The sequence below is a fragment of the Acanthochromis polyacanthus genome, chromosome 4 (genome assembly GCF_021347895.1).
Source record: "Acanthochromis polyacanthus isolate Apoly-LR-REF ecotype Palm Island chromosome 4, KAUST_Apoly_ChrSc, whole genome shotgun sequence".
NCBI classification, from domain to species: domain Eukaryota; kingdom Metazoa; phylum Chordata; class Actinopteri; family Pomacentridae; genus Acanthochromis; species Acanthochromis polyacanthus.
Window position 1 is genome coordinate 22,609,399 of NC_067116.1, and position 13,139 is coordinate 22,622,537.

The following is a 13,139-nucleotide window of genomic DNA, read 5'->3' on the forward strand; positions in this document are numbered from 1 at the left end:
TCTCCCCTCAGAGAGCCTGTTTTCCCAGCATGCTTGTCTTTTACTCGGCTGTTTACAGCTTGGTTAACTGTTGACCCCTCAGAAGCCAACACATGTCTGATGTAAGAAATCATCAGAAGAGACACCAATCCTGTTTGCACATCGCTGTAAGATGCTGTGTGTATTTGTTGTCTTGTTATGACATCTGTTCTAATTTATTCTGTTCTTCTCATCCAAGGTTTGTCTTGATAATCAGGCTGCAGTGGAGGCGAGTGCGTTCGCTGCAATATGAGGAGAGTTCACGTGATAAAGCTGCATCACAGAGCAGCAGATAAGTCTGTTGAACATTTTATGAAACATCTTTTAAAATTTTATTTGCTCTATTACAAGAACCCATCATAAGACATGCAAATATTCCAAAATCTAGTATTCAGGTTGTGTTTTAGTGTCTCAAGTGAATTTCACAAGGATATAGCATCACCTTTTGGCTTTGCTTTTTGAAACACTCTTCAGATATAGCAGAGAAGGGATTATTCTTGAAACTAACTAGATTGTCCAATATGCCAACAAACAAACACACACACACAAGTGATTATAGTTGTTCCAAACAACCACACTGAATGGCTGCCATCACAGTGGCTTAAATACTGTTCAATTTATCCTCCCTGGAAGCTATTCATGGCTTCGCACTGACAGAAATAGTTGTGCAAAGAAAGAAAAAGAAGGATGCTCCATACACGTGACCTAGGAATTTTAGATTTAGGTGCCATGTGAAAGTCAGATTATCTGTGTGAAGTGGCACAGATTGTTGGATGCCGTTTCCTATTTCAGTTATCCAACTTGGACCAATGGACTCACATGCGTAAAAAAGGGTCAGAGCATTGACTTAACAAGCTAAATGTCAGAGAAAGGTTGGTAACTGATGAACCTGTTATGTTGTAAGCTCCTAGTCAGTCACAGAATCCTCCAGGAAAGGACTATACATGGTGGTAAGATTAGCAGATCGGAAATCTGGTGACGCTTTTATGCAAACACGATTTGCAAAAAACGGGACTTTCAGAAACAGGATTGTAGGATACTTTATGGGAAGACAACTGCAGATGAGCTAGCAAGAAGAAGGCCAGAAGACAACTTGTGAAAACTTGCTTCAGACAGATTGATAGAGATTCTGTGATGTGAGGATTGATTGAACTTAAGAAAAACAAGGTTTTTAAATGTCAGTTGCTTTCGAGATCAGCTCAGTTTATTAAAATTCACTGCATAGTGTACAATAAACCTGCAAGTGGGCCGAGGATTGCTGACTCTGCTCCTATTCTTCTCAAAATGTGTGAATATTAGTTCAGTGAATCTGATGGTCAGGAAACACTCCATGACAAAAGCGAACACAATGCACAAATCTCTACCAAATAATAAGGGAAGAAAGGATATTTGCATTTTGAACATGGTGTCAAAAACTGTATTTAAGCCTTTATTTCATTTTCTTCCTTCCTGAAAACTCGACACATCTCATCTTACCCAGATCTGTAGTTTGATCCTCTTGTCATTCCTGTAGATGGTCTTCACCTTGAAGTCGATGCCCACTGTGCTGACAAAGGCCGGTGTGAAGGAGTCGTCGGCGTAGCGGAACAAGAACGAGGTTTTGCCCACACTGCTGTTGCCAATGATGAGGATCTTGAACATATAGTCAAAGTTCTGGTCCGAAGACTCCTTCTGCCCGTAGGTCGCTGTAGCCGAGGCCATCTGTGGACAGAAACAAACTTAAATCAAATGGCTGAGGTGACCTCAACGTGTGGAGCGGCTTTGTAATAGATGGCAGTAACCTTTTCTGAAATACCAATTAGAAATCTGTCTTCGATCCGCCTTTCAAAAACTTTTTAGCATGAGGCACTGAAAGTTCCAAGGTTAGAAAGTCCATGCTGAGATGTGTGCTACAGATGTGTGACACTGTGAGTCTATTTCAATTAAAAAAGGACTTTACAAAATGATTTTTTTATGCAGAAAGTACAAAAATCATGAGCAACAGAACAACTGAGATGAGAGAAAATTGGTGCATAGTAGAATTAGATACAGACATAGCTACCGATGCATATCAGCAAGTAGTAGTCAGTTAGCAAGATATACTGCATGTAAGGTGAGGCTGCACAGACAAACCAGATGATCTTATGAACCTTTCAATAAGCCTTTGCATAAGACGTGTATAGTCGGAGCAGAGCTGCAGTGATTTCTTGATTGTTATAAAAATTAACAGCGTTGATGATAATTTTTCAAGTTGTTCTCTTGTCTCTAAATGTACCATATTTGGATTATGGACTGTTTGCTAAAAAATAAAGAAGCTATTTGTACATATCTGTGCAGCATGGAATTTCAGAGCATTTTATAAACAACATGAAAAACAAATAGGATGGTAGAGGAATGTTGCTGATTTGAGCTGTAAAATGTAGGATTTGGACATGTGTATGTTGTGTTAACTGCATAGTTTGAACAACGACTGAATGATTTGCCCCACAAAATCCTGCTGTGATTGTGTTGACAGATATTCTGATATGAGTCACAACTTGTCATCTTTTTCACTTATTTTCCACTGAAAAAAATATAGAAATTCTGTGATTTTTTGATGTGTCATTACACCTGGAGAATATGATTAACAGGCTGGGACATCTCTGTGGCATCATACTGCTTCATTTCTATTATATTTTGTGACACATTTTACCTTGATCAAAAGTCTGAACCCCTTTGGTGTTGAGGAATTGAGCCAGAAGCTGGAGTACCAGCTCACAGGACTCATGCAGTGATAAGTTGTTTCTGAAACATGGCAGGGATTTCAGACCTTCATCTGGCCTTAGCTGGAGCTCCTAATGTAAATCTGGACAGAACGTTAAATTAATGACCATCTCCTAATAGAAACCAAACAGAGGAAACCCTTAAAAAACAGCAGAGAAGTCGTTTCACACACAAAAGGTCATTCATTTAATGAGGGTTTAGACAATAGATGAGATTCTGTCAGCATCTGCTACACTCAGCATAACAGATGATGGTGATTAACTACTGGACCTAAATGTTGCACATTTGCTTCATGGAAATTAATCAAAGCGGCATATTGCAACGTCGGGGGAAAACAGAAGGCCCATGTGAGCTTTCCTCAGTGTGAAATGTTGGGGGCAATCAGTCACAATGAGCTGTGGGTGTGTCAGGAAATATTCAGCATAAACCTTATGTTAGTTTGGAGTTTGATACTCGTCAGATGGAAATGTATTTTTATCCACTAAGAACTGATGCAACATATGCGGGTACCAGGGCTTGTGCTTAGATATGAACGTTTTCCCATTTTTTAACTGTTGTTAAGCAACATCAAGAAGATAATGAGAATTTTTCTTTTATTGTTTTGTTGGATTATGTGAACACTTATACTTACAAAGCTCATAACTTCCATTTTTATTGACGATTCAATAATGTCAAAATAGATATCTTAAGATTCAGATTTACTGGCAGCAAACTACATGATACATCACAATTAAAACCGCAATGTTTGACTAGATAAAACTGCAAATGTAATCTATTGCTGCCCTGCTCCTGTATGCGAGTGGGGTATGATAAAATATTAGAAATACTTTTAAATGTATTGCAATCAAGCACACTATTAGCACCCACTATGATCTCAATAATAAACAAAAGGTAGAATCATCCGTTCTTTTGACGTCACCGCAAACTGAAAATGTAGAACCTTTATAGAAGTACAATTTATGGCAGAGCTGATGAATAAATTGCATTAGATTTTATAGGTGCCGCTAATAAAGTTATCAGTATCTCTGTCTTGATGCCATCATGTACAGTGGTCTGTCTCTGAATTGAGTTTCTTTGTAGTGCTACCATCTGATGGAGGCAGACCTGTCTATGGTCCAGAGAGATGGTCTGCGTTTCTGCAAATGCTGATGATGAGTCCTTCATGGCAGGAGTGTCATGCTTTCAACTTAAGTTACAGTCTATTAAAGATGTAGCACGACATCTACACCCACGATGGCACCGCAGAGAAGTAAGTATATGACAGTGGTAACTTTAGACTCACATACAACTATAGTAGGTACGTTTCTCAATTGGAAAGTTCAGCTGAGGGGTCTGCTGTGAAGTTTTCTACAACAGCTTTGTGTGTTTCAGTCAACCTTGAATTCAAATTGAGTTAATTGTTTTGGAGAGCTGTAGATGCTTGTTGTCATGGTCGATATCGCCAATGTTTTACACACGCAGCAGGATGGAGAACAGTGTGAGCTTCAGCAAAAGACCTTTAAAATAAGCATGTAGCCCGCTTAGAACAACTGTCTTTCAGGATTATCCTGCAGTCATCAGGATGGCAAAGAATAGTTATCAGGAAGGCAAGATAGTTAAATAAAATAAGGTGTGCCGTTCTGGTGAAACTGAAGTGATGACTTAAACTGCCTTTGACTCTGTCAGTGTTTAGGAGCCTAAGGTATTGTGTTAAGTCATTCAACAAAGCGAAAACGTACAACACTAAACCCCAGATCGCTTTTTTCTCTAAATTATTTTTGATGACGAATGGTTTTGTCAGAAATGGCAAAACCAAAAAGAAATGGAACTGTACTATTGAGAGGAAGCAAGAACAAGAAAAAAAGAAAACATGTATCCAGAGATGGGAAGAGGATAATAGGACTCATCTGTTCTGCAGTTTACTACAGTGATTCTGAAAATACTTCAACAAAAATATTAAAACTAACTCATTATAGATTATACAGGAATCTTCAGATGGCAGCCATTTGGGAAATCAGACAACAGATCCCAAACTGAGAACATGTAACTGAACATTCAGACACACTAGAAATCCAAATGCAGCTGGGCTCAACATTTGCTGGTTTGTAACCGCACTAAAAGCAGTGCCAGCCCACGAGGATTCGAGGCTACAAAACCCAAAAGAATTCAGGAAACCTTGTCGACTCTTGAGAGCACAATGACTTTAGCCCACAGGACTCTGAGTCCCTGCGCCCGGCTCTATATTTAGCCTGTTATCTCTTCTCAGCTGCAGTGGAACACTAGAACTCTCAGGGAATGAAGCACAAACAAAACAACTGCACCCTCCTCACAGCTCGGGCCTATCAGCTTACATGAAGGTACAGAGAGATGCTTGTTAAATAATGAAGAAGCACCGACCCTTCCTCAACACACTGACGGTTTGTTATGCTAAGGAGGGCTGAGCAGGTGATGCAAGATGGGAGTCGGAGTTAAACGGAAATGCGGTGATGTTCACAGGCGCAGAAATCGCTCGAAAAACTGTTGATAATCTCCGGTCTAATTTGTGCAAACAGGATTCTTCTGCAGCGGCCGCCTGACTGTCGATTTCTATTTGCTTGATGATATCTTCTGCTCTGCCGGTGACGTCAGTAATTCCTCGCAAATCTGCAGCCATGGAGCTTCTGTGTATCCTTCAAGTCTACATGAATTACAGGGAATGTGTTACATAATTATTTTTCTTCATAAGATACTGGAAAGGGACTTACTGAGAAATGATCATGGCTATAAATGAAGTGTTTGATTGGATTCTGAGTTGCAAAAAAAGCAGTTTAACACCAAATGTTCACCGTTGTTTTTAAATCATTTTTATATGAGACCCAAGTATTATCTCAAATCTGAAAATATTTGCTTTACTAATTTAATTTATTCCCTCTTAGTAAAGAATAAAGTAAATGTAAGTTGCCATATGAGTTTGTTTATATACATATATATATACATATATATTTATGTATTTAGCAATTTATCAGTGAAAAACACAAAACACATTCAGGCACAAATCATGGACTGACTTTAGTGATAGTGTGCAGTGTGACTGAAAAAACAAAAACACCTGAAAGAAACACACCTGACACTTTTTACATCTGGGGCCACAGAAGGGTCCTCTACGGTCCAAATGATATAAATTTTGTCATTTGCCTTTACCCCCAAGAGTTTGTGTGGAGCCTTTTTTGGATGCCTGTATGCAGCCCGAAATGACCCTACATGGGCTGTAATGTGCACTTGTGTAACGCATAGAGACCAATCTGTGAAACATGTAGAAGAATAAAAACAACTAGACTATGACTTCTGGAGTTGTCTGTGCATGTTCCTAAGAAGTGACCCTTATGTGTGCTGCATGGCACGTAACAGTAAGTCGAAAAATGATAACACTGCATCAGGAAAATGCTTAAAATGCCCAGTGTTTCTCAGAATAGCACACTATGAAGTCACACAAAATAAGAACTTAAAAGTCGACAGTCTTCCAGAATTGTGGTGTTTAAGTGTCCCCTTATTTTTAGGACAATACTGCAGAAGAATGAACCAAAATAAAATATAAAGAGAAGACAACCAGAGCTTTTCATTTTCTCGTAAAGTGTAGCTGCATAGCTCAGTCAGTTGTCTAGCCAAAGTCCTGAATCAGACTGAGAGCAAAAAGCTTCCAACACAGGAAAAGAAAAGACTGTCAGCAATACAGATCTTGAGGGTTATACTCAGGAAATACACTGTGCCAATTAACAGTCTGCTGATGTAGACTGGAAAGAATACGGCACCAAAATTGTAAAACTTTTTATTTAAATGTCAAACTTCTTTCTCTCCTTTAAATTGAGGAGGGTCGTGTATAAAAAGGGCAACAACAGCTACATGGTTCATCTGATATAAGAACTTATAAATTTAAACTGATAATTGGAGATTTGAACTCACAGCTTAATTTTAAATCTGCAGGAGTCTACAGCCAACACATAGAAAAAAGCCGTTCCACCGAATCTCTGCTCTCCAACGTCACTGTATCACAGAGGTTCATTAACATTAATGCCTCTACAGCATCTCTGAGCCTTTCAACTGAACTCTGCATCATTTTCCTCAGTTCAAATTCAGGTGAGGCTGATCCTGCTGAACTCGGGTGATATTTAACAATGTTTTGCTCTCAAGTGCCTGAAAACCGGAGGCTCAGTCACAGCGAGAGGACTGCAGTGTGAGTCACTGAGGGCGAGAGCATAATCCACACCTACTAAATGAGAGCAAACACAGGGACTGAAGGAGACAAACAGTGTGTTGAATCAACTGACCCACGTGTATCAAACAGCGCGGAAGTCCAGCGCTGCCTGTCCTGTCACCTTTAACAAACACAAGGCCACGCTACGGGACAGCAGATAACGCCATCCCACAATTCCTTGCAGGAGCATTTAAAGGACGACAGATCTGCAAACTATCACCACGATTACGGAGCCTGGCGTTCACTTTGAATACTCTTAGCAGCAAAAGGGAATCTGACTCATTTATACATGCCAAATGCTTGTATTTAACTGTATGTTTATTGATTTAAATAATAGCAAATGGAAATGGAAACATGTAGCAGATTTTACTCAAAATTCTGTCACTCCTGAGATTTTTCTCTACGTGGCCTATTTAGTTTGTTATAGAGGATTCTGAGTACTTGACCAAACTGTATGAATATAAAACCTCTAGTTTGGCTGCCAGAAATACACAGGTATGACATATTGAAAGGAAAAAAACAGCATTACGTGTGTGATAACTTCAGCCCAAAGGCTCCCAAAGGTGTTCACTTGAGCTGAGATATGATGGTGGCTGAACTTTGCTGATTAATCTCTTGATTAATGAATTAATTGATCAGTTGTTTCATCTATAAAATGTCAAAAAAAAAAATTTGTTCAAAGTCCAAGATGACATCCTTAAATGTCTCATTTTCACTCCAACCCAGAGATCTTGTTCACTGTCAATGAGAAGTACAGAAATCAGAAGATATTCAAATTTAAGAAGTTTAATCAGAGATTGTATTCTATTTTTTTTTGGTAAAATTACTCAAACTGAATAATTCATGATCAAAATAGCTGACAGCTAAGTGATTAATTGACTAACCGTTGAAGCTCCAGCTCCAAACTAGTTGTTAGTAGAGACACACAAATGATGAAATTCAACAGGTTTTATATAGATTAGATTAGAAGCTACAACATCTTTACACCCAGATAGTACAGAGTGCAACTCCTGTAGTAACTGAACCAACCAGCCAAACTGATGTTACCTAATACTAATTGTGTTTCTGTTGCGGCGTAAAAGTAGCAATTAGATATTATTAGTCACGTTTCCATTCAAATGCAGCACATATTTTAACCAAATTTCCAGAAAACAATGACAAAAAAAGCTAATTACTGCACATGTCCACCCACAACTATTAGAGATAAACATTCATTAATCAGTTTTTTCACTTTTTTTTAGCAACATTTTGATTTGTGTTTTTGCTGCACTTCTTCTCAGGTTTTATGAGAAAACTGAACATGCTTGAAACAGACGGATGAAAACACACGACTAACACATCAACCTGAGATGTATAACAATGATTTCAAGTGGGAAAATTTGAAAGAAGGTCTCACAAAACTAAAACAAAACAACTACAACTCCAAAGATTATCTTTAATGTTGTTCTCACTCTATCTGATGCTGAACTGAAACACAAACCAAATTCAAAACATCACAGCCATGTTTCTGCGACTCCAACCAGCCTACTGGAAGTGAGATCACACTTGATCACAGTCGGGCTTTGGTGTTCGATTTCCACTTCGGCCAGCCTTATTAAAAATGTATCTACTTGTGTCACTGATGCACCAAAGTGTCTGTTCAGCTCTGCAGATATTTCTGCATGTGCTCTTTATCGACGGCTTTATTCCAGCTGAGTCAGCGGTGTCACATCGATAGCACATCAGGAAATTAGAGCAAGTTTTACACTTTGAAAGAGATATTCATATCGAGAACTTACAGTCACTTTAGACACCTTACCACAAAGAGCCTTGTTTCTTCACGCTTGTCTCCAAAATATACTAATCTCTCAAATTTATTCGCCACTTCTTCTGTGTTCATGCTGTGACCTTCAACCTTTTCTCTACTGTTTGCTTTAAATGTTTGAAATCTAAAATATGTTTTATATCGTGTTAAAGGTGTTGGTCTAACACATCAAAATGAATGTATGCATGTGACAGTGAATGCCAGTAATGATTAGAGGAGGTTAAAAATGATCAGGCACCGCTGGAAGTCTGGATGTTGTCGAACACTATCACAGGTTTTTGTTGGCTTTCAGAAGAGGCTGTTGAGTGTCTGCTGTGTGTGTCGGTGAGCTCAGATAACTGCAGCCTTTCCTCTGCATCTCCGAGATTAGCCGCGGAGAAGAGAGTTGGTTTAACCTTCACTACACTCTAATTTGATACAGAAGCTTACGGACTGAGGCCTCTGTGCTTAATCTCAAAGTAATTAACAAATTCTCATTATGCAAATGTATTTCAGCCTGCAGGAAGCTGCTGCTGCTGCTGCTTTCATTTACACTTGATAGTAAACTGCCTTCAGCCCAGGTGTACTTTACTGCAGGAGCTGACCTAACAAATGGGTTTGATATAATGCATAATTTAAAGAACTTGTACAATGGATCATATTATATATTACATCAGATTGCATGTACAGCAGTCTCATGTAGTAGCAGTGGAGAATGGTATGTGGCTGTAGCTCATTATTATTCTGTGATTTGATGAAAAACACTGCAACTCGTTTGCATTTATTTAAACCAATCACATTAGTCTTTGAAGGGGCTAAGCCCAGGATGTAGCAACGATGTCCCTGCAAACTAACAACAGGAGAAGTGCTTTGTTGGTACTTTTACACTGTCATTAAAATGACTGTCACCAAAAGTAAATATATTAATAAAAAAACACCATTTTCAGTTTACTGCTTGCAGGTTATTACTGTTATTTATTGTGATGAGGGATTTTTCTAAAATGGCAACATGCGTATAGCAGAAAGAAAGACCTGTAAAATGGGAATCAGAAATCAGATTTGTACCTAAAGTCTAGATCTAGAGAGTCAGACTACATCTACACAAACACTGAACAATTCAGGGTTCAGCGTTTCGTTGGAGTGAGTGCACAGCAACAACTCACTCCGGAGTTTACAAGTCCACTGCTCTGACCTCTGAGCTGTGTTTCTGCAGCTGTAAGCAGCAGTTTCTTTCATTAATAAATAATCAATTGCTTTGTTTGTGAAATGTTAAAAATTATAGAAAAATCCATGTCATTATATCTTACATCAGTGACATCTTCAGATATCTGTTTTTTTATGACCAACCATCCAACAGAAGTCTATAAACCTGAAGATATTCAGTTCCTAGTGATAAAAGAGACACTAGAGAACCTGCAACCAAACCATTTTTGGCACTTTGTTAAAAATAAAATCAGCAAGCGCTAACCTGTAACCAAGACAGCTGCAGAATTAACTGCTAGTTGCTTCAGTTTAACCTTTTATTACAATAAAAAAAACCCACAGATTTGTTTATGACAGCCTAATGACACTGTTTTACAATTCAGTCCATGTCATCTATTATACGATGGAGCCTTCTTCTTCTCCTGCAGTTCCTGTTATGAATGTCCATCCATTAGAATACTTCATACAGAATTTGTGAGCTTGTCGTTCTTTAGTCTGCTGAATGTGCTGACTCATGGCCCTGCTTCCCCACAGGGATCAATAACGTCTCATCATTCTAATCATCATCGTCACTATCAAATTAGCATCTCTAAATATACCAACAGCAACGTGACGCCGAACTACGACATAGTTTGGAAGTCTAAATAAAGGACTCTGGCCCTGAGGAAAAAATAACAATCAAGTATGTCACACACTCACTAATATTGATTCTTTTTGCTTTTCTTTCCTCTGCAATATGTTTTACTTAAGTGAATTTAATAGTTCAAAGAAGCAAAAATAAATTTCAGAAGTGACTGATACCATAGCATTTTACAGTGACATCACAACACCCACGCTTAAGGTCCCAGCATACTGAGTTTGAGATTAAAATCTTCTCCAGTGGTTTGATGAGGGAAAACGAGTCACTGAGGCGACACTGAACGCCAGGAGCGACATGACTGGAGAGCTCAAACAAGGCTGGATGAAGACAGCAAAATGGGCACCGACTGCTGAGGAGCTTTTATCAGGCAGAGGAAGCTCATAATAACAAGGATGAAATGACACTGAAATCTGTCACATACAGAATGCTACTGCTGTGACTTTTAGATTTAAGATGCAGTCGATGACTGAAAAATCAGGAGTCAGTACACTGGATTATTTGTGAGCTCAGGCTGAAGAACTAAGAAAATGTAAAAGGAAGCATTAAAGGTTGACTTGAGCAGACTGCTTAACATGCAGCTCTACAGATATATGGAGGTTTTCTGCTTTGCTAAAGAGCACTCAGTTATAACACTCTGCCTGGATGCTCAAGCCACACTCTCTAACCAGTAGAAATGTTTTTCATTTGTTTTCATTCAGATCCAATCATGACTAAGAGTTGTTGGTTTCAGCGCTGGACGGTGACATCACTGCTCGCCTCTAAACCTGTCACCTAAAGGAGATTGACGTCCTGCAAGAGATGGATTGATCCAGAGCTAAGTGCTGCTGCTTCCTGCTAGTCAGGCTCATTTAATCAGAGCTGGCCATCTTCCTGCAGACTGACAGCTAATCCACAGCTGATCCCAGATCAGCCAAACACCTACGGTTACTGAGATGACTCACAGAGATCACATCTTCACCGATCGCCTGATCTGTGGCAACACGGAGCCAAGAAATCATACTGAGGTACTAGCTAAAACAGATTTCATGATTTCATTTCAGCAGATTATAGACTACTTCAACAAAATCAGTCAAAATCAGGGCTGAATAATTTACCGATTTCAAATCTAAACTGAAACAATGCCATTAGTAAGCCGCAATGGCTGCAATTTAGGAAATACATTATGCAGACGCAGAGTTTAAACTGTCAGGCTAATGGTTTTCCAAATCCAGTAAAGCACTTATGATGCTGTCTCACACAGTAACGCTCCATCACGTGTGTAGGAGCCTAAATGCAGTTTATTTTATGTTGGACATTGACATTCAGTGATTTAGAAGTTAAGAAATACACACCTCATAATTTCAGTAAGATAATAAGTTAATGGTTAAAATGTCTTATAATGACAGAATGATTGATAATTGAGTTAAGTTAAAAAAAAAAAAAGTTTAAAAATCTCATTCATATTACATTTGTGGCTTTTTGGAGCAAGTTGTTGCCAGTCAAGTTGTTGATAATCTTATCTGTTTGTGGTTGCACTACTTTATTTTGGTAGATTCATAACGTGAGATGAGAGTTTGGGCCAGGTGGTCACACCCACAGCAGTTCAGTCAGGCTAAAGGAGAGTGGAGCCACACAGTTTTTTGACCTCTCTTTTGTGGATCGATTCCTGCTTCTATTAACTGTAGAAATAATTTTGTACTACATTTTTGTTGTAAGTAAACCTTTAAACGATTCAAGACGTTCTGTGGATTTTTTCGTTGTGGATTAGTAGGAGTGGAATTGTCGAGTGTCAAGCTAACGGCTATTCATTCGGAACTACAACGTGTTGTACGTCTATTACACGGTGAATATTGAAATGATTGGCTCAAAAAATTGCAAATCAATGGCAATTTCTTCCAGAAAAACTGCAATTCATCATTTTCCCTCAACTTTTCAGCTGTAACCTAAATGATCAAATCAATGCCCTTAAACTGAATGACAAACTCTGTGACTAAGCTGTAGCTGTAAATAAAACTGCTGCCATGTTCCCAAGTTTGCCGAGCGTGGCACATGGAGTGAAGAAGCCAGCTGGTACTACGACGACTGAAATGGATGTAACATTTGTTGTGCTTCATTTCTGTGCCATCAAAATTGATGGAGTTACAGATTAGTATTTTTAGACCAGATTCATTAAAGTCGATGTCACTGACTCATCGCTGCAAGTCTGTTATTCACTCTCTAATTTACAGTTTGTGGAAGTAAAAATGGCATGATTTGCTGAAGTTTTTTAAAGTTCCTGTCTGGTCATCAGTTAAACATCTAAAGCATCTTTTCTAAGTGGCTAAGTTAAATATTTGCCATTTTATCTCCAACGATAATATTTATTTCCTGCCTTAAAATGCCTTAGATGTAACTCTATACATTTGCCTGCTTTAGGATGTAGAGATCTATGAAGTCCTCTCCCCATTCTCCTTGACTTTTCCCCATTCATTACCAGCTCACCTCCAATCCTGTTAACATACTTTAAACATACTCACTGACAACTTGTCTTATCAGAGTAATTTAGCCATATATGTTCCAGCAAA

General features: G+C 38.7%; 1 protein-coding gene across 1 annotated transcript in view; it reads right to left on the reverse strand.

Annotated features, from left to right (window-relative positions):
* The window catches only part of rab3ab (RAB3A, member RAS oncogene family, b), a 29,427-nt gene that overhangs the window by 12,731 nt on the left and 3,557 nt on the right, over positions 1–13,139 (reverse strand). The window contains exon 2 of the mRNA XM_022219781.2: positions 1,495–1,719. Coding sequence (XP_022075473.1) covers positions 1,495–1,719 — 225 coding nt within the window. The remainder of the gene's footprint in view (positions 1–1,494; positions 1,720–13,139) is intronic.